The sequence below is a fragment of the Callithrix jacchus genome, chromosome 1, assembly GCF_049354715.1.
Source record: "Callithrix jacchus isolate 240 chromosome 1, calJac240_pri, whole genome shotgun sequence".
Lineage (NCBI taxonomy): Eukaryota > Metazoa > Chordata > Mammalia > Primates > Cebidae > Callithrix > Callithrix jacchus.
The window spans coordinates 146,055,835-146,083,681 of record NC_133502.1 but is presented as its reverse complement, the minus strand read 5'-3'; the positions used below and the strand labels follow the sequence as shown (position 1 = coordinate 146,083,681).

Sequence of the window (27,847 nt, the reverse complement as noted above, 5' to 3'; positions counted from 1 at the left end):
GCAGTGCAGTGGTGTGATCTCGGCTACTGCAACATCACCTCAGGGGTCAAACGATCCTCCCATATCAGCCTCGTGAGTAACTGGTACCACAGGTACGTACCACCATGGTTGGCTTATTTTTGTATTGTTATTATTATTATTTTTTTGTAGAGATGGGGCTTTGCCATGTTGTCCAAGCTGGTCTTGAACTCCTGAGCTCAAGTGATCCACCCACCTCAGCCTCCCAAAGTGCTGAGATTACAGGCATGTACCACCACACCCATTCTTATACAGTACTTTAAAATGTACACCATACCTTAATGGTTACCAAGAGACTTCCACTAATGTTATCTTTTTTCGTTTTTTTGAGACAGAGTCTCACTTTGTCATCGAGGCTGGAGTGCAATAGTGTGATCATGGCTTACTGTAGCCTCAATCTCCTGGCCTCAAGGAATCCTCCCACCTCAGCCTCCTGAGTAGCTGAGACTACAGGCAGGCACTTGGTCCACCCCTGGCTTTTTTTTTTTGTAGAGACAGGATCTCATGCTATTGCTCAGGCTCAATATCATCTTCTTTAGCCCATTATTTACCCTGAGTGGCAGACAGGCAAGGCAGGGCTGGAGTTATTTGTTCATAAGAAAACTAAAGTCCAGAGAGGTGAAGTGACTTGCCCAAGGTCACACACATTGTAAGCAAAGGATCATAAAAGTCAAGTTCCTTTCTTAGGGCTATGAAGTAATAATCAGAACTATAACACATGGGAGTTATTTTTTAAATCTTTGCTGGCATTTTGTGTTAATAGAATACTTAAAATCAGAAACATTTTCTAGTAAATTGAGTCTATAGAAGGCTTTCAGTCATCTCTTGGGAAGTTTGACTAGATGACATTAACGATTTCTTCCAGCTAGGACATTCTATGAAATTTAGTGTTTACTGTGTCCCAGGTTCATGTAACTCCTGAAATGATCAGCTAAGTAATTTCCAAAACAAATAGCTCTCCTGCCCGACACAGCATCCCTGTCTGGCTTATCAAAGAGTCTCAAGCTTATTGTTTACTTATTCTATCACCAACATCTCACTGTTTTTTTCTACTCCTTCACTTCCTACAACATGGCAATCGTATTACTTGATCAGTTGTTCATTTCCTCTATCAGAGATAACCATGATTTAAAGTTAGAGGAATAATTTCTATATAAGACTAGAAAGCAGAAATGTCATCATGCATTATTGAGTTCTTAATTTAATTCCCATTAAGGGGGAATTAAATTGACTGGATTAGTGAAGCTTCACTCCATCCATTTCTTCTCAGAGAGATGACTAAATTCATTTGGGTGCCATATTTAGTAGTGGGATGTGCTAAGGGAGTTTTTGATATGTCAGTGTAGGTGCATGATTTTCTAGGAAGAACGGTCTGCCTTGGTTGGCTGGACAAGCTGTCTGACAGGATTCTCCCCAGCCTCCCTGCGTAAGAACGAAGTATTATACATCCAATTGAACTGGGTAAAATCAGAGGTTAATAGCAGTTTGATGGAAATGAATATCCCATGTTCTTCTGTTTGCAGCCTAGGCTCTGCACTGCGCCACATCGCCACAAACTTTTCAGGGTGACAATTGCTCCTATTAGTTAGTGTTTCCTGAGACAGACATGAAATACAGTCTCCAATTTTAATGATATTCTATTTTTGTTGTCTAATAGGCTCCTATAAAAATGATACTCCATTTTCGTTTTCATCAGGAAGTCCCAGGCTCTTCAGATAGAACTATGGGTAATTCTTAGGCTAGGCGCGATGGCTCACACCTGTAATCCCAGCACTTTGAAAGGCCAAGGCAGGTGGATCACCTGAGGTCAGGAATTCGAGAGCAGCCAGGCCAACATGGTGAAACCCCATCTCTACTAAAAATACAAAAATTAGGCCGGGCGCGGTGGCTCAAGCCTGTAATCCCAGCACTTTGGGAGGCCGAGGCGGTGGATCACGAGGTCAACAGATCGAGACCATCCTGGTCAACATGGTGAAACCCCGTCTCTACTAAATATTACAAAAAATTAGCTGGGCACGGTGGCGCGTGCCTGTAATCCCAGCTACTCAGGAGGCTGAGGCAGGAGAATTGCCTGAACCCAGGGGGCGGAGGTTGCGGTGAGCCGAGATTGCGCCATTGCACTCCAGCCTGGGTAACAAGAGCGAAACTCCGTCTCAAAAAAAAAAAAAAAAAAAAAAAAAAAAAAAAAAAAAATTAGCTGAGAGTGATGGCATGTGCCTATAATCCCAGCTATTCGGGAGACTAAGGTGAGATAATTACTCGAGCCCAGGAGGTGGAGTTTGCAGTGAGCTGAGATCGCACTACTGCACTTCATCCTGGGCAGCAGAGCCAGACCCTGTCTCAAAAAAGAAAAAGAGCTGTGGGTAATTCCTGGTGTTCCTAGCAGTCCTTGAGGATAGTGATTCTGTCAGGGTTTAATTTTTCTCTTGATCAGCAAGAACTTCCTGACATTTAAACATATGAATAAGGTGTACTTCTTCTTGATGGTGGGAGGACCCTCATTACAAAGTTCTAAGGCAGACCTGCCACCTTCTTTACTTCCAGTGGTGCATCAGACCTTGCTATATAACTCCCACACGGGTGTCTACCATGGCTGAGCAAGACTGGCCTCTTTAGAATGACACGAGAGCACTAACAATAAAGGGTAATGATACAGAACATGAAGACGCACAAAAGGTTCTTCATCCTCACGTTGGCTTTGCCCAGGATATATGCTGATAAAATCAGATCATCTGTTAAAGGTATTCACAGATGCTTAGGAGAATGCCATGCAAGAAAGACCTGGCAATACATTTCCTGGCTGCTACAGTAACTCCTCTTTTTCCCTCTCCAACCTGGCTAAAAATATAACCAAAGTGTCACTAAATTCTAACAAAGTACAAAAAAGCCTAACATTTGTTGAGCAGATTGTGACAGAATATCAATTAGCTAAGTGCTGGATATGCAAACATCCCCAGTGCTAACTTACCCAGAGGAGGACTAGGAGGGAGGGGGAACAGAGGGTGTCAGAGAATTAGAGAGCAAGGCTAACTGCCTCTAAGGGAAAGTGCTGGATCCAGGGCTCCTGACCTAGTTGACAGGTCAGAACGGTGCAATTGCCATTTATGTCCGCCTAGTGGCAGCAATTATAGCCAGAAGCACCTGTACCTCAATTGGTTCAGGCAGTGACTGGTACACGCCATGTACCAGGCCTGCTGGCAGCCACCTGGAATGGAACCATTTGGAAGGTTGCATTTGCCAGCAGTGGTCCCTTTTCAGCAGGGACTGATCTAGGTTATTCCAACTCTAAACCCCAAGTCCATGTGATAGAATCTGCTGGAAACAAGGTGCTAAAGTTTCCAAACAAATGAGCTTCATCATGTTAGGTTCTAGTACATGTTTTGTGCCAGGGATCTAAAACTCAAAGGAGTAGAGAAGTTAGCTAAAAGAGGTGAGACCAGTATTCAACTGAGGACCAGTGGTAGCTGACATGAATAACACTGGGTTGGTGGCAGGCCAGGGACTAAGTGGGTCTTCTGTTCTGTGCCTTCTGAATATAAACCAGCCACTGAAAAGGGCAGTTTGGTTTTAGGATAGATTTGTACATGATCTAGAATTTCTGTGAAAGGAAAAGAACTATATAGGTCAGCATTTTCTAAGATGTAGTATGCATGACACTCAGGGCAGTGGAGATAATTTTTGATGTAACACCTTTTATTTTAATAGTTCAGTATTTATTTTAAGATGGCTTTGAAGAACTGTGTTATACCACAACCCTATGATTTCGCAGGTGATATTTTTGGTTTTCCATTTATGATAATGATATACAAGTTTCATTTTATTTGTTTATTATTTATTTTTGAGAGAGGGTCTTATCCTGCTACCTAGGCTAGAGTACAGTGGTGTGATCATGGCTCACTGCAGCCTTGACCTCCTGGGCTCAAGCAATCTTCCCACCTCAGTCTCCCAAGTAGCTGAAAACAGTGGCACACACCACCATGCCTAGCTATTTTCTTTTTAATTTTTGGTATGGATTGGGTTTCTCCATGTTGCCCAGGCTAAAATTTCATTTAAAGTACTTTTAGTAAAAATGAGTTTATTCAGAAAAAAAAAAAACACTAAGTAATAGCAAAAGAGAATGTCAATACAAGAACATGACAAATATCCTGAAGATGGAGTATAAACAATTGGAAAGTTTGAGAACTACTTCATTAAGCTGGGGGATGAGGTGAATTGACTTGTAGACAAAAGAGTTTGGAATGTCAGATAGGTGAAGAAAAAGGTAGAACTTTCAGAGGACCTGGATTCCAGTTCCAAGTGCCGCTCAGCCTGTGTGACACTGGCTTCTCTCTGGGTTTCCATTTCCTTATCTACGTAATAACTTTAATGCTCTACTTAGCTTTATTATTTAGTGGTTCTATCTCACTTTTTATTACTGAGATTATAAACCATTATCATAACAGCCAGCACATGAGGTCTGCTTTGTGGCAGGCACTGTGCAGGATGCTTTCCGTAAGTCATCATTCTTATTCTCACAGCAGCCTTAAAAGGTAGGTATTATTATTACTATTTTGAGACAGGGTCTCACTGTGTCACCCAGGCTGGAGTGCAGTGGCACGGTCTCGGCTCACTGCAACCTTTGCCTCCGGAATTCAAGCAATTCTTCTTCCTCAGCCTCCCAAGTAGCTGGTACTACAGGCATGTACCACCATACCCAGCTAATTTTTGTATTTTTGGTAGAGACAGGGTTTCAGTATGTTGGTCAGGCTGGTCTTGAACTCCTGACCTCAGGTGGCTGAGGCACCTTGGCCTCCCGAAATGCTGGGATTGCAGGTGTAAACCACTGCACCTGGCCAAAAGGTAGGTATTATAATGCCTGTTCTACATATGAGAGATTTGAGTCTGGAAGATTTTAATTAACTTGCCCAAGCTCACACAGAACTTGATCTGAATAAACTTGGATCTGATTCCAGAGCCTGTGTTTTTTTCCCTAAGCCTTGCTGTATCCTAGTAATTGATTCCTATTCACTCTTCAAAACTAAGGTCAAGATCACCTCTTCCAGGAGGGCTTCTTTGAACTCCTCTCTCCATCCTGTTTGGACATTTCTCTCCTCAGTGTTCCCTTAATTTTGTAAGTATGTCTTTTGCTATTGTTGTTGTTGTTGTTATATTTGCCTTTGTGTCCCCAACACCCTGCACAGAATAGGTAGTTAACACATGACTGCAGAAACAGGGAGAGTGTGAAGGAGAGGAAGAAAGGGGACAAAGGATAAGGAAGGAATTACAAACAGAATATATTGCTACCTTATTTTATTAAATACTAAAGAAGTAGAATTGAGACACAAGAGAGGAGGGTGGTTAAGCATACGGCCTCTAGATCCAAGCCACCTACCTTTGCTACTTACTAGGACAGCAGCTTAGAGCACAGATTTAAAGCCTGTGCTCTAGTTGCTTCCTCTATAAAACAGAGGTATCAATATCACCTTCCTTAAAGACTGTTGTAAAGACTAATGAGTTACTATCGTAAAGTGCTTAGAACAGTGCCTGAGATATAGTAAGCAAGTATTTTAAATATTGGCTATTATTATTCTTTCTGTGAAATATATAAAAGTGAATGTAACATTATTACATACATATAACGCCTCTTCATTTCCCAACTGATTGACTGATGCCAGGGTCTTTCCAAGGCAGTGTGAATAAAGACAATTATACCTATAGGATGAAAAATGTAATAGCCTTGTCTTTACAATCCCATGGTAGCAGCATTAAGCACCCCATATCTACATTGACATTTAGAAATATTGATATTAAAATTATCACACTGAGCTGAGTGCAGTGGCTCATGCCTGTAATCCCAGCACTTTGGAAAACTGAGGCAAGAGGATGGCTTGAGGCCAGGAGTTTGAGACCAGCCTGGACAACATAATGAGATGCCATTTCTACAACATTGCTTTGAAAATTAGCTGGGTGTAGTGGCTTGTGCCTATAGTCCTAGCTGTTCAGGATGCTGAGGCGGAAGGATTGTTTGAGCCGAGGAGTTTGAGGCTGCAGTGAGCTATGATTGTGCTACTGCACTTTAGCCTGTGTGATAGAGCAAGACCTTGTCTCTCAAATAAGTAAATAAAAACATTATCACACTGTATTATATTCTAAATCCAGGTTTACTTGTTGTCTACCACCCTCAATTAGGCTGTGAGTTCCTTGAAGGAAAAGACTCTCATTTCATTTCTCTTTCTGTCTCCAATTCTTAGCAAAGGGGTTAGTAAGAAATAAATGCTTAATAAATGTTTGCTGAGTGAATATAGTAGATAAGATGTGTACACATGAATAATAAATTAAAAATATTATGTAATACCACAAAAGAGGCTAAAATCAAGCGCAATTCTAGCTCAGAAAGGAGAGACCACATCTAGGCAGCTGAAGGCAGTAGAAAAGAATGGTTAAATCTCTAAACTTTAGAGTCAGACAGCCTTAGTTTTGAGCCCAATTCTGTAAGTCATAAGCTTATGTGATCTAGGGATATAGCCTCTTTAAACCATGGCTTTGTTATCAGTGAAATGGGGATAATATTAGTTGGAAGAAAATGAAATGAGATCCTGTATATAAAGTTTCAGCTACCCCTTATGAGTTTGTGGAGTGACTAATGTCTCATCATATCATTGTCATCTTCATCATCATATCATCATCATCAAAGGCTTTGTGATGAAGGCACTCACTATCTGGATGGGCAGACACACAGAAGAAGACTGAACAACCAGAAGTTATGAAGATAGGTACTGTGGGTGTTAGAAAGATTCACGGCCAAACAGGAAAGGCAAGCGGCAGTATTTAATGGAAACATTGCGTAGTTCCAGAAAGGTAATGGGAAAGAACATTGGGAAGTTAGATTTAAATGCCAGAATGAGAAATTTAGTCTTTATTCTGCAGGCAAATTCAGTCTTTATTCTGAGGCTTTACAGGACTCTAAACTTGGTAGTGACTGGTTCAGAGCCAGCAGTAGGAGGAATATTCTGGATGTTTGTGCAGGATGGACTTGGGAGGATGAGGCAGATGAAAGCAGATAAGCCTCTTACAGAGCTTTTCCAATGCTTCCAATGAGAAATTGAGGCCCCTCTCTGGGATGGGGGTATAGGACAGGAAAAGAGGGATGCATGTGGGACTGGGAAGAATGAACTGGCAGAACTCTATCCAGCTGGATGTGAGAGACAAAGTGAAAAGGCAGGTTCAAAGAGAGTTCTGAAGGCTCAGAACTAGATGGCCAGGCAGGGTGCTACTATTCTAACAAAAATAAAGCACAGGGAGCCTAGTTTTAGGGGAGAAGATAAATTTGCTTTTAGTTATGCTAAGTTTGAGCTGCAGTGGGACATCCAGGTAATAAATGATGACCAAGAAACATGTGGAAATGAGATCTTAGAACTCAGACATATTTATTTAGAAGACATCTGCAAAGAGGTAGTAGCTAAAAGTATATGGTTGGAACTGTCTTTAGGTGAGAGTATTACTCAAAAGGATCAGGGACTCTTGGAAAACACCTCCCACACCTAGGAGAGTGAAAGAGAAGTCTGTGAGCAAGGAGGAGGAGGAGGAAGTGGGGCGGGGAGAGAGAGAGAGAGAGAGGTGAGGGTGAGAACACCACACCATCAGACAGGCCAAGAGTGGCGCAAGCTTCATGGAGGATAGAAGTACTCAGAGGAATTATGAGCTGCAGAGAGGTCAAAAAGAAAGAACCGGGTATAGACCATGGGTTTGGCCATTAGGAAATCACTGATGATTTATGAGTGAAGAGTGTGTGAAAGAAAAAAAAACCTAGATTACAGATGCAAAGCAATGAATTGGTGTGGGGAGAAACGGAGGTACTGAGAATACGTTATTAGTTCAAGAAGTTCAGAAACGAAAGGACAGAGATAAGCTGGTGGCTCAAGATGGGACCAGCATTGCTCTTCCCCAGATAAATGACCACTCACCAATGTTTATTCAGAGATGCCTATTTGTCTATACTTTAATAGAAGGGAGTATTTGTGGGAGGATTCCAGAGAAGGGACTTTGGAACAAACTAGTTTGAAAGGCAGTCTACAGCCATTCTAAGTTGTAGAACGTGTTATCTATATGTGTACAGTAGCATCTGTTTAGCAGACAGATGTCATTTATCACGCATCAACAGACAGAGAGGGGAACAAGACACTCTCCTTCCCCACTAAGGAAAACAAAGCTTGGTCCAGTCTTTGAAAAGTATTTAAAAGCTTTGAAAAAGTATGTGAGCAAGGAAGGAAATGCTAAGAAATACAAGTGTTCATTGTCTTCCCTTCCATGACTTTTCAACCCAAATGCATTTTAGGAAATTGCCCGGTGCATCATTACAACACTCTAATATCACTGTTAACACTGTCCAGGTTGATGGGACTTATATCTGCAGTGTTTTTCATTTTATAAAGAGCTCTGATGATCTCTTCTATCCTTACAGAATCCCTACAAGGTATTACCTTTCTTTCTTTTACAAGGGAAGAAATTAGGTGATTTTCCCCAAATTACCCAGCCAGGAAAATGAGAGAGCCCTGTACTCGTTCTTTTCAGTGTGTGCTTTCAAATAGTATGGCCTTCACAGTATGACACTCTGGCTAAGAAACGACAAACCAAAGTGTATCAGGACTCATCTCTCTGGTTTTGGAGGCTCTATAATTTTATCAACATAGCCTAAAATAGCATTAGCTTTGGAGGTGCTTTTATCTGGTCTTGTTTTTGACTAAACAGTATGCAGTACATGGCCCGAGCTATTTTTTCCTGTGCTCTCTTTTCACCCTCATCTTAAAGAGCCCTTGGGCAGAAGTTTCCGCAATGTGTTTCCTTCCCTTCTACATTTGACCAGTTCAGTCAGGCCTCTGAAATGCATGACCAAGTTCTCAATACTTATACCTGCTCCAGATGGTCAGGAGGCAGGAACGCAACTCTCTCCTTCAATACCTAGTTTGTTCTAGTAGGAAGAGGGCCAGGCCACGCTTGGTAGCTCATGCCTATAGTCTTAGCATTTTGGCAGGCGAAGATGGGGGGATTGCTTGAGCCCAGGAGCTCGAGACCAGCTTGGGTAATGTGGCAAAACCCTATCTCTACAAAAAAATATAAAAAATTAGCTAGGCATGGTGGTGGCAGTGTATGCCTGTAGTCCCAGCTACTTGGGAGGCTGAGGTGGGAGGATCACCTGAACCTGGGGAGGTATAGGCTGCAGTGAACTGTGATTGTGCCACTCTGCACTCCAGTCTAAACAACAGAGACCCCATCTCAAAAAAAAAAAAGAAAAAAGAAAACGGAATTAGAGGGAATTGGAGCCTAAAGGCCCAGATTTTGGTACAAACTACCAGTCCCATTCTGTGATCTTAGTTATATCACTCAATGCAGTGAGCACCAGTTTCTTGATCAGAAAAATGAAGACAATAATAGCTATGTTATAAGTCTGCTACAAGAATTCGGTGAAACAAGTGTGAAACAGTTGCTGAGTTTAATTTTCTGCTATAGCCATCTTGAAATTCTTAACAATTTTTGAAGGAGGAGCCCTGTGTTTTCATTTTACACTGGGCCCCCAAAATGATACAGCTGGCTTTACCTGCATGCCCTTGGCCAAGTTACTTCACCTCCATAATCTGTAATTAATTGAAATGAATTGAATTGTTAGGAAATCAATTGTTAGGACAATTCTCAATCCTTCCTCTACTTCAGCAAAGTTTGACACCGTTGATTAGTCTCTCTTCCTTGAAACATTCTTTCCTCTTGGCTTCCAGGACACTATATTTTTCCGGTTTTCCTCAACCTCACTGGCTGCTCCTTTGCTGTTTTCTCCCTACCCTGTTAGCACATCCAAAATGAAACTCCTGATCATCTCCTCCAGGCCTGCTTCTCTGGTCTTCTTCATCTGTTAATGCTAACTCCATCCTTCCAGTTGTTCACACCAAACCTTTATCTTGATTTTTTACGTCTCACCACATACAAGTTATAAGTTAGTCCAGAATCTGACCATGACTTCACCACTACCATCATCCAAACCTTAATCATCTCTCCTCTGGATCATTACAATATCCTTCTGATTGTTCCTCTTGCTTCCTCTGCCCTTGTCCCACACATTAGCCAGAATAATTCTTTAAACATGTAAGTCAGATCATATCACTCCTCTGTCCAAAACCATGCCATGACTGTCCATCTCACTCAGAGTAGAAACCCTATAAGGGGCAATAACAGGCTTCCTCTCTGATCCCACCTCCTTACCACTCCCCTCCTTGGGCCATTTCCTGGTACCTCTATACCTGGAATGCCCTCCCAGATATCAGCATGGCATATCTGGCCTCTCATCTCCTTCAGTTGTGTTCACCTGTCACCCTATCAGTGGAGCCTTCTCTGGCCACACTATTTAAAATAGCAGCCGTCATCCTATTTTCCTTATCCTATTATGCCCAGCTCAGTTTTCTCCAAAGCACTGATCACCATCTGATGCATTATATATTTTACTTATTTCCTTATTGTTTATCTCTCCCCATTAAAATGTAGGCTTCATAAAGGCAGGGACTTTGCTGTTCAATTACTCTATCTAGCACATAGAACAGTGTTGGGCATGGCATGAATGACAGTAGAAAGAGCCCTGGCACAGATGATAGTATTGCTATTATGAAGTCACAGCAGCATCAAGCCCTGAGTGAGTAAAGTACTGTTCCAGGCTGCATGTCCATGAAGCAGGGAGAGAGGGCAATTATGGGGACTACATGAGCCAAGCCTCCCACCAGATCATACTGTGGAGACAGAAAAGTGGACCAGGAGTTGAAACTGCTCTCTAAGGGTTTACGGCCTAGAGAGAGGTTTATGTATACATGCAAATAACTCTAGAACAAAGCAGCATTTGTTAAAAATATGTGGACTTTAATGGCTAACACACATTCTGGAAATTCTAGTTAGAGAATTCTAACTAAATTCTAACTAAATTTCTAACTATAATTTTCTACAGAGAGAAGGGACCACGAACTATGGCTTGTAAACTTATTGTAGGCTATTTCTGTCTCAAATTCCCGCTCTGGCCTGTTTATCATGCCAGAGACACCTTGCCTGACTTCCAATCTAGTTTGCTCCAAAGTATCTCTCCACTGGCCCCCTCCACCCCATACTACCTTCAATTTACTGTTAACTTGAAACCCCACCCACTTACAGTTCCTCCACACTCTGCTTCTAGATACAGGGAACATGGGGCGGGGGTGGAATCGACTCAGGTACATTGTAACAGGATATAAAGAATCCAAATATTATTTCCTTACGATACAGATGTACATACCTTCTCCTCTACGAGTCTACAGGACACAGAGCTCAGGGACTGCACCATCCATCTCTATAGCCTAGCCTCACAGCCTTACTCAGTATGTAGCACAGAGAAGGCATTAAATAAAACTTGCTGAATTGTTGAACTGGGTGTTATAAGCTCTTGGTAAGGATAATTTTATTCAAGAAGTACCTCTGTATCCTCTGAAGGTGTTCCAGAGGGATTCTATAATGTTATTTTATTAAACTATCCTAATGTAAAGAAACAACCTAACTAGTAAGAATTAAAACATATCAGGTAAAGGGACTAATATTCAAAAAACACTATTTTCTAATTTTTAAAGTTACTTTGAGATCTTTAAAGCCCACATCTGAAAATCCAAAATTTTCAAGAGATAAATTACAAAGAATGCCTGCTGTTCCATGCAGGATTCCTTTGAGTAGGGGCTCCCTGAAGTTATCTAGATTTTCAGATACAGAGATTTACTTAAGAAAAAGACCAGGGAACTGAGAGAGGTAAAGCTAAACATTGGAATTTAGTAATTAAAAACCAAGTTAAATGTTAATGGCAGATACTTGGGTGTTTGTTATATCATTCTTGATACCCTTCAGTGTATTTGATAGCTTGTTTCTCTAATATGCTTACATCATACACACATTTTTATACCCAGGAAAGATTAAGCACACAAAATGATAAGCTATCTCCTAATCTGTAAGAGATGCTGCTGGCAATAAGTAGTAAGTATAGGTAACTCTATTCCTTGGCTCTCAGTTTCTTCATATATAAAATAGGGAGGGACTGCATGATTTGGGGCTCTCCCAGTTCCAATGCCTTAAGACTCCATGGAAGTAGTGGGTGTCTATTCACATTACAAAGGTCTTTCTTTATAAAGAATTCTTTTCAGATTTTCTCTTTCTTTAGTGCATTTAAACTACAACTTGGTTTACCAAAATCTGGTGACTGTATTTTTATTGGCAGCTAACATTTACTGACCAAGTTAAATATGCAAGTCACACATCAAATGCCTCACATGGATTAGTGGACTTAATTATCCCAGTAACTTTATGAGGTAGATATCAATATTGTCCCCAAGTTATAAATAGGTACATTGACTCGAAGGCTGTCTAACTTGCCTCAGGTCACTGAATTAGGGAATGACAACACTGGAATTCAAACTCACTTCAATTCAATATGAATACGAACACACAGATTAACCCTGCGTCTCCCAGACTGGCTTCCTGTATGAGGAGGTGCTCAGGGTTTCTTCCTTATTGAACCATAGGCTCCTTGTCTTCCAAAATGGGGTGACTGCTTGGAGACAGGATGTTTCCTTTGATGATCTTAACTTAATTTCTGTGATACAAGGTAGTGATATTTTCATTAAGAAATAATTTTTTACCTTCCCCTATATGAGTAACAATGGATTTCACCAGTTATCTTGAGTCACTTGTGAATGATTTGGTGAGCAAAAAAGGGTACAAAATTACTGTGAATTTCTAACTTGGTTCTTTATGTCTATTTCTTATCTAAGTCTAACAGCATACACAGCAAAACTGTACATTATTTTGCAACAGATTAAGGTGAAAAAAATCCACATACAGGAAACCATGTAAGATTAATATATATTCATACTTTCTAAAAATTTTCACATCCATTATTTTCACTTTCACAAGAACTGTATGAATTAGGCAAGACAGAAATTATTTGTTCATTTTGCAAATGCAGAAAGAGAGTCATAGAAAAGGGGGGTGACTTGCTTTGGGCCACTGTGCTGGTTGGAGCCTAGATTGTGTTCTATACCAGGCCACCTCTGTCTGTAAAAGGAACATCGGATCCAGACACTTCCTGGCAGATAGAACCAAAGAGTGCTGACTGGAGGCTGTGCCATGCCAGGCTGTGGCCAGAGTTTCCCTGTATAAATAGCAACCTATGCTAGAGGTTGCTAGCACCAGCCATTTCCCCTGCTCACACCTGTGCAGTGTGATAAAGAAAGTAGAATTAGCCTGAAGTTGTGGTCCAGCCAGATAAAACTTTTAGGCGGGAAGTCAAGCGACAGGCAAGCTTGTATGTGTGGTTTTTTTTTTTTTTTAAGTGTTAGTTGTTTTTGATATTTTTAAAAAGCGTTTAGACTGGTTGTGGAAGTCAGACCAAAATAGCAGGAAGGTATTACAGCAAGATGGATTTTGGAAAGGACCAATCTTGTTTGAAGCACCATCAGACACTTGATCCTCTTCAAGAAGAGAACCATTCTCCAGGTAATGAAAAATACCTTAAGGGCTGGTGGCTATTGGGAAGAATTTGGGGTATGATAATTTTCTCTTTTCAGTGGATCTGGCCAAAAAAAAAAAGGAAATACATTTAAATGAAAGCTAATGAGACGACCCTTTCATCCAATAATTTCATTAGATGGTTGTGGTAAAACAAGTGAGTTCATACATTTCTATGGTAGCATAAATTTGGTCAAACGTTTGGAAAGAGATCTGGCAATAAGTGGTGAGAGCTATAACACTGCTCATTCTTTTGACTCACTAATTTCAGTCCTTGGATCTATCCTAAAGCAGCATTTCTCAAAATGTTTTGTGGAACCTTAGGCCTTCAGATACTCTAAGACATTGTTTTAAAATTTTTTTGCTCCATGGATCTCTTTGGCATTCTGATGAACTCACAGACTCCTTCTTTGAATAAAAGTTTTAAAGGCATAAAATTAAATATATAAAATTACAAAGGAAATAATTATATTAAATACAAATATCAAAATTAAAAACTGTGATATAGTAATGTACATATGATTATTTATAGATGCATTAGATAACAATATCCAGTGGTGGGTCTAATAATAATAGTATCAAGTCAAATAAATAATAGCCAGTAAGTGATATTTTAAGGTATCTGCAACAACAGCAATGTTATATAAAAATATGTGATTTCTTTATGGGGTCAAAGCCATATACTGTGGGGGAGGGAGAGCATCAGGAAGAACAGATAATGGATGCTGTGTTTAACACCAAGGTGATGGGATGACCTGTGCAGGAAACCATGGCACGTATTTACCTACATAACAAACCTGCACATCCTGAACATGTACCCCTGAACTTAAAAGTTGAAGGAAAAAAAGTCATATACTGCCAAAACTACTGTGGTTTGTTATCTACATTCATAATTGAAGGAAATGTCAACTTTAATTAGATGTTGGTAAAAATAAAGGTATAATTTTTCTCTATAAAGAGCCTTCAACCATGGTTGAAGGGGCATGCTCTATCCTTCAGAGGTCCCAGTGCAGATGTGCATCACTTCACAGGCTCTAGGAAGCTCTACATCAAAGACTCATTAATTTTTCTCAACCTTAGTTGGCAGCAGAAACTTTTTTGATCATACCCTTAATTTTCCAAAGACCTTGAAGAAACACCATTCTAAGGAAAAAATCCAAAAGAAAAGCTATATGCAATGACTATGCTTATTATAATTTGATATACAAGGCAAAGATTACTAGCAACAACCTACATGCTCAATCCAAGAGGAAGCACTGGGTAAATGAGAGTACATCAACTAGATTATGTATTTTATTGTCATTAAAATTATCATTATGAAGACTACATCATGGAAAATAGTTCTAATATAATGTTAGGTTAATAAAAAGATAAAATTGTGGTATGCTATTCTTACAACTTTGTATAATAAAAGGAATGGACAGAAACGAGTAATAAAATGAAAACAAATTATCATGTTAAAGACAGCAAAATATGGCTGCTTTTTTCATTATTTGTACAATATGTAAACTTATTTTGAAGAAATGAATAGGTTGGTAGCACATTTATGTACAAATACTCTGTGTGAGTATGTCTCTGACGTTTTCATTCAAAAACATTTGGTGAATGTCTGCTTCCAGGCTTTCTCCGGAGATACAAAGATAAATGAGATGTAGTCCTTGTCTTCAAAAAGCTAGGAGGAAAACCTAGCATAGAGATTCTGCTACTTGACTATAGGACTTTTGCTGATAAACACCACAGTTCATCACTTTCTCTAATAACTTTCATTTTATTACAGAAGTCATTGGAACCTGGAGTTTGAGAAACAGAGACCGACTTAGAAAAAGAAAAGCTGAAGTGCAAGAAAAGGAAACATCACTATGGCTATTTGGGTATGGTAGCATCACAAGGGAAAGGGAACTAATATATTTATTGAGGATGTTATGCATCAAGTAGTGCTCTGCACTTATATACACTGTATTTTATCTTTCCAACGATCCTGTAAATCAGGCATTGTTATCCCTATTTACAGAAAAAAAGAGACTAAGCCTCCAGTGAATTAATTACCTTGCCGAAAGTCACACACACAGCTGGTAAATGGTGGGAACAGACTTTTTTCCCCTGGTCTCTTTTAATTAAAGCACGGAGTAATCAAATTATATTGTAGAGAAGCCTGGCGTTTAGCTCCTATGGTAATATAAACATAGAAGCATCTTGCTGGGAGTGGGAAGCATCACTGAAGAAGCCTCCAAGATTGTTCTCCAAGCTTTCTATTAGCTAAATTTTTACTGAATGAGTGTGATTAACTCTCCATGGAGTAAGCCAAAACATTTGCTGTAAATGAGTGACAGAGAGTTTAGATCACCTGTATGTTTACCTGTACGTAAACACAGGAAGGGAGTACAAGAGTATGGTTATAAGTTAGGCGGCATCTAATTGCATCCATTTCAAATATGACTGTGACAACTGGGGACTTGCTTGCTTGGAAGGGGAGCCCAAAGAGCCAAAAGTGCAGCATCCATCTAAGCCAAAGTGTCTCCACCTTGGCACTGCTGTCACTGTGGGCAGAATTGTTGTGTGGGGCTGTCCTGTGCACTGCAGATGTTTTGTAGTATTTTCTGACCTCTAGATGTCAGTAGCACCTTCTACCCCAGTTGTGACAACAAAATGTCTCCAGGGGTGGTGTGGGGGGGAGACAGGCAAAATCACCTCCAGTTGAGAACCACTAATTTAAGCAAAGCACTTGTCCTATGAAAGGACATTTTCCAATCCCACAAACCCCACTATGGACTGAGCACTGTCTGTTCTGTTACAACAGATGTTTCTATAACACCAAGCTCACATACAACTGGTAAATAGGAGAATGATGTCAGTATAATACAGGAGTTTTGTTGGTTCATGATTTTTTTTCCTAATCAAAAGGAGCCAGAATAGTGGGAAGAGAATTACAGCTTTCAGCTGGAAAGAAAAAGCTTTCAGCTTGGCTGCTGTATAGGCAGGATTCTTTTCAGCTGGCATCCAGGGTTCCCTCCCTAGAGATGCACAACACCAGCCTTGCACAGCTCTCCACCAAGTGGCAGCTTGCACGTCCCTCCTGTGCCCAACTGAACGGCAATCCCTGCTGGCTCAGAGCTCACATCTCAGCAGCTTCAAGCCCGCAATTACACTATATTTGCATTTACTATCCCCTGAGGCAGCCTCCCGCCACAGTAAGCTGCTTGTCTGGACCATCCAAGTTCTCTCTCCTGGTACCAATTATTGTTTTAGTTAAAATGTTGCATAGGTTTTGAATCATTTGTCCCAAGCCTGTTTGCTGCACCTCCGTAACCGCTGTGTCTTTATAGAGGATGATTTTGCAGAAAGTGAGTTTTTTTTAGGAACACATGTATTATTTTATAGTAGAAACTTCTGTACTAGGGTCCTATGGCAGGTAATTCTGTTGAAAATTATCTAATTAGCTCCCAAATTCCATACCCACTAAGCAATCTTCCAATCATTACTTGGCTTCCCAAGTACTTACCTACAGAGAGAGTGCATTTGTTTGTGAGCCCAGTGCCAAGGTATTTTCTTTTCCTTTTTTTCTTTTCTTCTTCTTTCTCTCTCTCTCTCTTTCGTTCGTTTGTTCATTCATTCATTTTTGAGACAGAGTCTCACTCTGCTGCCCAGGATGAAGTGTAGTGGCTGATCTCTGTTCACTGCAACCTCCGCCTCCCAGGTTCAAGTGATTCTCATACCTCAGCCTCCTAAGAAGCTGGGACTACAGGTGCCCACCACCTTGCCCAGCTAATTTTTGTATTTTTTAGTAGCGATGGGGTTTCACCATGATGGCGATTCACCCACCTCAGCCTCCCAAAATGCTGGGATTACAGTCGTGAGCCACTGTGTCCAGCCAGCCCAGGTATTTTCTACTATGTGTCTTTGTATTTCTGGTCATTTAAAAATTGGTCTTGGTCGGGCGCGGTGGCTCAAGCCTGTAATCCCAGCACTCTGGGAGGCTGAGGAAGTGGATCACGAGGTCAAGAGATCGAGACCATCCTGGTCAACATGGTGAAACCCCGTCTCTACTAAAGATACAAAAAATTAGCTGGGCATGGTGGCGCATGCCTGTAATCCCAGCTGCTCAGCTCCTGCTGAGGCAGGAGAATTGCCTGAACCCAGGAGGCGAGGTTGCGGTGAGCCAAGATAGCGCCATTGCACTCCAACCTGGGTAACAAGAGCGAAACTCCGTCTCAAAAAAAAAAAAAAATTGGTCTTTAGGTTTATAGGTTGGTCTCCTTAATCTGGTTGATGAGATCTGCCCCTGATAAATGAAGCTAGTTTCAGTGTGCTAACAGAATCGGGGTTCTGGGCTTGCTGGGCTGGGGGTATTCACTCAAGTGGATAACACATTGGCGAGCCTGTTGGCATTGACTGGATTTGCTCTGGTGATACGTCTCTATAATGCTAAGGCCTGTGCCCTCTTTTCTCACTAAAACATACCATACAGTGAAACTTTATTAGTTTCAGAGAGAAGCAGCAGAGTGCATGATTATGAGCTTGAGTGTTAAAGCCAGAGTGACTAGATTCGTAGCCTGGCTCCCCTACTTTGTAGCCAGAGCCCTTGGAAATATATGGAAAATAAATAATTCTCATTATAAATTAATAGATTGGCACTCTGTTTTATACACTAGTCCCTTTGCATTTAGTCTGTGAGTGTTACTTCACTACTCCTGAGCAAACTCATACAATCGAATTTCTAGGCCTGCAATCCAGGCACGGCTTCTCGTCTGTGCAGCCTGCAGGTGGATGATGTATATGGCTTGATTATTAAATACAAGTGTTGGGCAAGTTACTCAATGCCTCTGTTTCAGTTTTGTCATTTGCAAAATGAAAATAATACTATCTACTTCATAGATTGATGTAAAGATTATGTGAGATAACAAAATAAATTATTTTAAACAGTACCTGACATATAGAAGCACTAAAAGTGTTTCATATATTCATATTAGAGTACTAATTTATATTTGAATAATTCATTCATGTAAGTTATGATATGTAATTTTATAACCACCACATGAAATTGGGCAGATATTATTTACCTCACTTCACTTACAAGGCAACCAAGGCATGTGGAGGTTAAATGACTTGTCCACAATCATGAGAGAGTACAGACTAAAGTTTAGGCCACAGAGGTATTTTTTGTATTTTTCAAAAAACTACCAGGGAAGAACATGGACTATTATATTACTCAGATCTCCTCATATAGAAAATGGAAACAGGGTATACTTTTTCTAAATATGCAAGGAATGATGGGCACTATAAAGATATAATAAACACTGGTTTTTATCTCTAAAGAGTGTCTAAAATGTTTACTAAAAAAAATATAGTTTATTCAGAAATAACTGCAGTATGAGACAGCCTACATTCCTTGCCTTTAGCATGGTACTCACAATAAATCCTACAGGAGTGCTAAGCTGGGAGAACATTTTAGTCCTGTTGTCTGTCAGAGAAGGCTCCATGGAGCGGGTAGCATGAAACAGAATTTCAGTAGATTTAGAAAAATGATGAAATGATTATTTATAGTACTTCCCCCAGCCCCCAGCCCATCTGTATTAGCCATCTGTATTTGCTTATATTTGCAGTGCCTAACAATTTGTCACTGGCTGCAATTTCTATGCATATCCTTTCATCTTCTAGATCTTTAATCTATTAATTAGGGATAGGTATAATATGGCCACTCATGCCTAGCTACCAGGGTTCTTAACTTCAAGAAGTGTTTTTGCGGCTTTTGACCCATTTACAGTATACCTCATTTGAAATGTACTGTAGCAACTTAGAATTCTTCACACTAGACAATGTATTGTTAATCAAGCTATCTACAGCATCCACCTGCAGGCTGCTCAGGGGTAGAGAAGTAACATACACAGACTAAATGCAAAGAGACTCGTGTATAAACCAGAATGCCAGTCTATTAATCTGTAATGAGAATTATTTATTTTCCATAACCAAATTTTAAGAACATGCTATAACATGTGTGTACACACACACACACACACACACACACACACACATACACACACACTACCAAGCTCCACCAAGAGGGCTCCAGGTAAGCAAGGCATCAATGCCAAGAAGTCCTGGAGAAACATTCCCTCTCCTAAGAATTGAGAACATCTAGCTCTGCTCCTTCATTTTACAAACAAAGAGATTGAAGCCTAGAGAGATTAAGTGACTAATTCATGATCCTTGTGCAACAAGGCAGTGGGAGACCTGGCACTGTTATTACAGCATTTATTTGAATTCTGTAGCACCATTATTGACACTAATTCTGATCTCTCTGCAGAGAACAGAAAAAACACAAGCGTCAGAGAACAGGAAAAGGAAATCAAAGAGGCAGAAAGAGACAACAAAATACAGAATTGAAGGTGGAGCCTCAGTCACAGATAGAAAAGGAAATAGTGGAGAAAGCACTGACACCTATAGAGAAAAAAACTGAGCCACCCAGGAGTATAACCGAAGTATTTCCTTCAGTAGCCCCCCACCAGAAAGTTGTGCCTGAGGAATGCTTTTCTGAAATATGTCAAGAAGGTAATATACATCAGGAGAATTCTTCTGAGTACCAAGAAATAGCAGTACAAAACCATTCTTCTGAAACATGCCAACATGTAGCTGAACCTGAAGACCTCTCTCCTAAAATGTACCAAGAAATATCTGGACTTCAAGACAATTCTTCCAAAATATGTCAAGACATGGCTGAACCTGAAGACATCTCTCCTAACACATGCCAAGTAATAGCTGTAATTCAAGACCATCCTTTCAAAATGTACCAAGAAATGGCTAAACGAAAAGATCTGGCTCCTAAAATGTGCCAAGAAGCTGCTGTACCCAAAGTCCTTCCTTGTCCAACATCTGAAGACCCAGCTGACCTGGAAGGATGCTCTCTTCAAGCGAATCCAAAACCAGATGTGCCTAAAGGTTATATTCTTGACACTGACCAAAACCCAGCAGAACCAGAGGAATACAATGAAGCAGATCAAGGAAGAGCTGAGACAGAAGGCTTTTTTCCTAAAACACAAGAAATAGCTGAGCCTAAAGACCTTTCTGCAAAAACACACCAAGAATCAGTTGAACCTAAACAGCTTTCTCATAAAACATGTAAAAAAATTACTTTGCCTAAAGCCCCCTCTCATAAAACAATCCAAGAAACACCTTATTCTGAAGACTATTCAACTGAAATAAACCAAGAAACACCTGGGTCTGAAAAATATTCACCTGAAATGTATCAAGAAATACCTGGGCTCGAAGAATATGCACCTGAAATACACCAAGAAACACCTCAGCTTGAAGAATATTTACCTGAAACATACCAAGAGATACCCCAGCTTAAAGAAAATTCACCTGAAATACACCAAGAAACACCAAGGCCTGAAGACCTCTCTACTAAGACATATAAGAATAAGGATATGCCTAAAGAATGCTTTTCAGAACCATACCAAGAAACAGGTGGGCCCCAAGGCCAGGATCCTAAAGCACACCAGGAAGATGCTAAAGATATTTACACTTTTCCTCAAGGTAAGGGCTGTTTATAGCACCAAGGTAGGTATATCTTCCCCAGAATAGTGATTTACAATCTTCTCTGACTATCCTGGGTTATTCCCAGTTATTTCAATGGATACTGTGAATTTCATTGGCTAGTTTTAAGTAAACAATATTTTCATGCAACCAATATCTGTCTTGGCATATTTCAAAAAGTTAAAAAAATTGAAAATGAAGCATGTACAGTAAGTACTTATTCATACTCTCTATCCATTATAAGATGCTATAGTCCGTGAAATAACCCCAATATAAGACAAATTATGTGCAACATATTTTAAAAAAATGATTAAGTCTACATTAACAAGAAAGCTTGATGAAGTGTTTCTAGGAAATTTAATTTTCCTGATAAATGGAAGGCAGGTAAATTCATAGTAAAAGGTACTGAGGGAGGCACAAAGGTGTAAAATATGATCTGTTACTTAGAGAACTCATTTTTATAGGTTTTATCAGATTTACCAAAAGCCCTTTCTGTTTCAAGATTTTTTCCTGAAAAACTTTTTCCTAAGCATAGCATTTTGAAAATAATGCAATCTTTCTTTAATTTCACTTGCCTCAGAAACATAACTGAGAACTTCAGTTCTCTTTGTATAATACTGTAGACAGTATAAGAAACTGACTGAGTCTATCAGACCATAATTATCCCCAGGAAACTTTTCTAAAGAAATCCCTTTGGTAGTTTATTTGCTCTTTATCCTAAAAGATTAGTGTAACAAAAACATGGGGTTAGTTGGTTTCCAAGTAATACCGGTTTTGAGGAACTACTTTAAAGAAATACATTGCAGTGAAAAGCAGACATGTGAACGCTACGTGCACTCACAGGGTACCCTGCTGGAGAAGTAGCTCTAACCAACAGCGTCCTGATTCCGAACAGTTTCACTGTAAACCCAGCAAGGTCAATATAGTCAATTAATTCATGCTCATTTTATTTTTTGCTTTGTTTAACCAAACAAATGGGAATATCTATTTTTGCTGATTATAAAAGTATTAAGTGTTCCTTATAATAAAGCAACATGCAAGTGAATATCAAGTAAAGGTCCCCTATAATATCATCTTCTATCTCCAGTTCCCAGTGTTAAGGTTGGGACAGTACCCATCCTATTCTGTAACTTGTTTTTGTTTTCATTTACAATACATATTGGAGCCATCTTTTTTTGTTGTCCTCTGAAGTGAATGAATTGAACCAAAGTATTGGAGCCATCTTTATGACGTCTTTTGTAACATCTGGATGGTACTGTGGTATACGTATATGCAATAATTTATTCAACCAGTCTCTTTGTAAGGATGAACACTTAGGTTACTGCCAAGTTTTACTATTACAACAGTGTTCAATGCATATCATTGGGAATAACATTTATTTAGCTAACATTTATCTGGTACTCTTCTATGTGCCAGACCATATTAAATATTTTATGTGGATTGTTTTATTCAACATTAAAAACTCTAGTGGATAAATAATAATCTCATTTTTAATATAAGAAAATGGAGGCACTGGAGGCTTAAGTTTGTCTGATTATTTCCTTTGAATCAATCCCTAGAAATCAAATTGTTGGGCCAAAGGGTACCCACATTTAAAGTTTGGATTTACAGTCAGTCAGACTAGCCTCCAGACAGGTGCCTTTTCCTCATACCTTTGTCCGCACTGTATATTATGACATTTAAAAAATTTTTGCCTGTCTGCTAGGTTAAAAAATACACTTGATCTTAGCCAAAAGGCTAAGAAGCAATAGGTTCAAAAATAAAACCCACCTAATGGTCTTAATCACCCCCTTTTATAATTAATGCTGCTAGACATCTCAGGATTATTATAAATATAATTTTTAAAAGAATTGTCTGTTTGAATCTTTGTCCCATTCAACATTTTTGATTTCTATCTTTTTCTGATTAAAAAATCTCTTTAAATAATAGTTTTTACTGTGTATATGTTACAAATATTTTTCTAGTTGTCTTTGATTTGGTTTAACTTTGTTTATAGTGTTTTTTGCCATACATAATTTTAATTTTTAGGTATTCAACCCTACTAGTCTTTTCCCTTATGGTGTCTGGTCTCTGTGTTCTACTTAGAATCCTAAGATTATTAAAAATACTATTATTTCTATAACTTTATGGTGTTTAAATATTTGCTCCATCTGTAGTTTGTTTTTGTGAATGTTGTGAAGTAGTTTTTCTTCCTCCAAATGGATAGTCAATTGCCCCAATACAATTTATTGAATCTGTTTATCTATTTTATTTTATTTTACAGAAGTGAAAGAAAAACCCAAAGCAGAAGAACCAGAAATACCAGCAATTATGAATGAGATTCATCCAGAAAATGATGTCTATAGTTATGTTTTGTTTTAACAATGCTCAACCATAAAGTTGTAGTCCAGTGGAATACACAGCTTAAAAGTTTATGCGTGACTTTCTCAAAATATTGTAAAACTTTTCACAATGCTCATTGATACTTACTCTTTTTTCTATTTGTAGACCATATCTGAAATAACTAACATTTTTTTAAGGCTCTACCACATAGATAATATTATGCTAGAGTGTGTGTGAGTGTGTATGTGTGTATGTGTTGTGGGGAGGACAGCGGTGGGAAGAGACAAATAAAGAAGGGGAGAGGACTGGATAGTGGATTTTCCTCCCTAAGAAAATTATGTAAGTCTTAAGAGCAGATAAATGACTAAGATTGAACACTTACATTTTGGGGAAATGTTAAGTGCTACATGAGTTTTCTTGTAACAGTAGCATCAAAATTTTATTCAGGCTTTAGTTGGCTCTTTTGGTTAGTTTTAACAAATCTCCTTAAAAGATATTTTGGAGTGATGAATGTAGTTTACTTTTGTATTTGAATTTTGATTTTCTGTTTTTACTTTTTAAATATTGTGTTTGTGCAAAATGTACATTAAATCATTATTACATGCTTAACTGTGTGGATGGCATAATGTTAAGAACTGTGGGGTTAGAAGACCTATATGACACCCCATGGGGGATTTAATTTAGTTTCATGGGGAAATAAAACAGAAAACAAATAATTAAAAAAGAAAATGTTAAGTGTTGGTGACATTTAAATGGTAGATACAAACAGAGAATGCTCTGGTCATTGCTGGAATGACCTGAAAACATTACACAGGCATGGAGCCTTGAAAGATGGAAAGGATTTGCGTAGATGAGGATAGCAGCATTGCTGTATGTGACACAGAGAAGGGTGACTTCAAGACACGTTCAAGAGAATGGCAAGCAAACTATGGTTAATATAGAGTCCATATAAAATAGTAGCAGGCTTGCATGAAAAAGCTTATGTTATTAGAGCACAGAGAATTTTGCATACCTTACCAAGAAGTATATCATTTGTTAAATAATAGGGAAAGAAGTAAGATTTTTGAACAACGGAGTGGCAATTTTAGTATTTTAGGAACATGATAAAGATGGTGATAATGGTGAAGATGAACTGAAAACGACAAGAGACAGGGGGAAGGAATAGAAACTATTCTGGATGGGAAGATGTCTGAAAATCTACCCTGGTATTTTTTGTGTTCAGTTTTCCTTCTGTTATTTCAGAGGACTAAGGATATTTTTGCAAATAAAGGTTCATTCAGCAAGAACACACTTGCACAAGCTTTCTGCATAGGCACTGTGCTGGGTACTAGGCTACATCAAAGAACAAGGCAGGGTTCTTTGATGTAGCCTAGTCCCTCAGGTATTTATGGTATAATGAACATGAGAGAGCAGTGGTTCTCTCAACCCTTCTGGTACATTAGACTCACTTGAGAAAGTTTCAAAAATACATATATGTCTAGACTTATCCCCCAGGGATTATGATTCCCCCATCTGGGTGATGTACAGGCATAGGTATATTTATTTTTAATTGTTTTATTTAAATAATAATTTTTGGAGAAATAATTTTAGAATTATAAAAAAGTTGTCATGATAGTACAAAAGTTACTATATACCTTTCACCCAGTTTACCCCAATATTAACATCTTATATAACCACGGTCCATTTGTCAAAACTAAGAAATTAGGATAGTTAAACTACCATTAACTAGAGACATTATTCAGTTTTCATGAGTTTTTCCACTAATGTCCTTTTTCTGCTTCAGGATCCACTCCAGGGTATAGCATTGCATTTAGGATGTTTTTATTTTAAAAGCTCTCCAGATCATCTTAATGTGCAGCTAAGGCTGAGAACCACTGGTACAGTGGATGTTACAATATTGTTTCCCTCCTATCTGCCTACCTGCTTTTGGGTATAGATTAAATTTTTTACCATCAGGATGCATTCACTGTAAAATTATTCATATCCCCATTATATTTATTGTACAACATAATGAGGGCAGCACAACCATATAATAGTTCCTTACCTCTCAGTGACACTTCAACATTTACTTTCCCATAAACTATTTTATTTGATCTGTACAAAAGTCTGTGAAATAGGCCAGGCAGTGATTATCGCTTCCACTTAGAGATGAGGGAATAACATCATAGGGGGTAGGTATTCACCCAAAGTCACATCTGAGTTCCTCAGTGCTTTTCGGTTCTTCTTTGGAATGCTTCTGTCTCAATTTCACCTGCCAGAGTGGGTCAAAATTAGAGGGAAAAAAGAGTAAACTGAAGTCTCAAGTTCCAATAGTGTTGCATTAAGTGTACAGGAGCACAAAGATGAGATGGGGAAGTAGAGGGAAAGAGGAATGCAGTACATTAGAGGAAGCAGAATTTCTCTCTCCACTTCTCGGGACCCTTTCTGCTTGCCCTCTTACATCACTCCCTGTATTCACACACAACCTCTGCTTTCTTACCATTCTTGTTCAAACATCAGTGTGTATCTAAAATTCTTCCAGCGTTCTTGGCTTGGAACCTTGAGGTGATAGAATTTAAGTTTTGCAAGAATCCACCTAGCTTGACTTTGTGCCACTCTCTACTCATGTTAAGATCTTATAAATCCATGAAACCTATGATATTACATTCAAAAAGATGTGTGAGATGGTCCAAAGCTTTAATTGATTCTCAAAGGGTCCTTCACCCAAATGAAAGGTTAAGAATCACTACTGAGAAGTGTTTCTAAAAGTAGACAAGCCGAAGACCACAGAATTAGGTCATTTCTTTAAGGCAGATTTCTAGGTCCTATCTCTGGAGAAGAGGTTAAGTCTTATAAACTGCAAATAATCAGATATAAATCCAGACAGATAATAAGAACTTCAAATCATAGACTAATAAATGTGCTGCATATTTAAGTTCCTGTTTTCAGACAAGAGTAATTTTACTTTTAAAAGAGGTAGCAATCTATTTCATTAGTATCCCCAAGTCAGCTTTGCATTTCAGCACTTGTCATACTTGGTAATTACATATTTTTTGTGTGTAATTATCAACGTCTACCATGACCTCCAGCAGAGCGAATGTCTCTCTACAAATCTAGTCTTTCCACAAATTAAGCGTGACTATCATTTTCAGCAACACCACCATGTAGCGGCAAGCGCAGTAATTCCGGCTCAGTTTTACAACATACATATATCTCCAATGGTTCTCAAACTTGTTTCTCTAGCTGTCCAGAACTGTTCCTCCAAAAAAAAAAAAAAAAAAGAATGGCAGCCTTTTCTAAGTTGTCATACAAAAAAGACCTGCCAAAAGACACTATGTGAATTTGATCAATTTTATTTTTTAAACCACAATCTTTAATCCTTTGGCTCCTACTGTTCGTTATTTTCTACTAGAAATCAACAACAAATGGACGGACAGAGAAACATCTTTTCATGGTCGTTAGGCTTTTCAATCTGTGAACTCATATGCTTTTGAATATTTTATATTGCCGATAACATAATGTTAACAGGTAAAAAGATAAAAGATTAAAAAATTTCTCCCAGATTAAAAAGTACAGAGAAACTTGCTATAGGTGAGACAGCATTACAAGTGGGTAAAAGACAGGCTATCATTGAAAGGACAACTGGTCACTACATGAGATTAAAGATGATTCTTGTTAGTTCTTAGCTTCTCAGAGCTGTCCAGAAACAATAATCCTCTCAATGTACATGGCATGTTGACTCTTACAATTTCATTCTCACTTCCGTTCTGGGAAGGTGTGGAGCACAAGAAACAGTCCCCACTCCTTAACCCTTAGCACATAGCAGGGCTCCTTTATAACATCCACCACAACTGAAATAAGATTTATTTGGGTTCATTACTGACAAAGCATATGGAAAAATTAAAGCATAAAAAAGATAATCACATGTGTTTTCCCACCACCCAGGGAGAATTTCTTTCTTTCTTTACAGACGGGGTCTCACTCTGACACCCAGGCTGGAGTGCAGTGGCGCGATCACGGTTCACTGCAGCCTCGAACTCTTGGGCTTAAGCGATCCTCCCGCCTCAGTCTCCTGGGTAGCTGGAACCGCAGGTGCCGGATAATTCTTAACATTTCTTAACGTCCAGTCCTTCCGCTCTGTGATAATTACATATACACATCCTTTATAAATTAGGGTCATACTGGACGTGTAGGTTGCTTAATGTTTCGAGAAAGACACAGTTGCACGTAGTTCTTCATCGATGTGTGCTCCCTCTCAGAAACCGCGGGAACCGGAGCCGCAGCCTGGAAGGGCCGGCAACTGCAGCAGCTTTGCGTTAAGATAAACGATATCGTGGTCCCGGAGGGGAACACGCCTATGATACAGGTTCAACCGTTCATGCAGACCTACCAGCATCCCGCAGCGCCACATTGCGCGGGCGCACTCTCCAGGGCCGGCGGGAGTCTGCCGGCGAGGCTACTACGC

At 39.3% G+C, this 27,847-nt stretch overlaps 1 protein-coding gene and 2 long non-coding RNA genes across 3 annotated transcripts; 2 read left to right on the top strand and 1 right to left on the bottom strand.

Moving 5' to 3' along the window:
- Positions 1-4,418: 4,418 nt before the first annotated feature.
- Positions 4,419-6,830, top strand: LOC144582582 (uncharacterized). The gene is made up of 3 exons (XR_013535588.1): positions 4,419-4,547; positions 5,041-5,128; positions 6,692-6,830. It is a non-coding gene; the product is annotated as an uncharacterized LOC144582582 (long non-coding RNA).
- A 6,580-nt stretch (positions 6,831-13,410) lies between these two features.
- Positions 13,411-24,012, top strand: HEMGN (hemogen). Its single transcript, XM_035252820.3, has 4 exons — positions 13,411-13,539; positions 15,329-15,422; positions 19,853-21,081; positions 23,345-24,012. Exons 1-4 carry the CDS (start codon positions 13,461-13,463, stop codon positions 23,440-23,442), a joined length of 1,500 nt encoding a protein of 499 aa, XP_035108711.2. The 5' UTR covers positions 13,411-13,460; the 3' UTR covers positions 23,443-24,012.
- A 2,707-nt stretch (positions 24,013-26,719) lies between these two features.
- On the bottom strand, positions 26,720-27,828 carry LOC118143169 (uncharacterized). Its single transcript, XR_004727365.3, has 2 exons — positions 27,773-27,828; positions 26,720-27,519 (listed from the first exon to the last, which is right to left on the bottom strand). It is a non-coding gene; the product is annotated as an uncharacterized LOC118143169 (long non-coding RNA).
- Between the last annotated feature and the right edge of the window lie 19 nt (positions 27,829-27,847).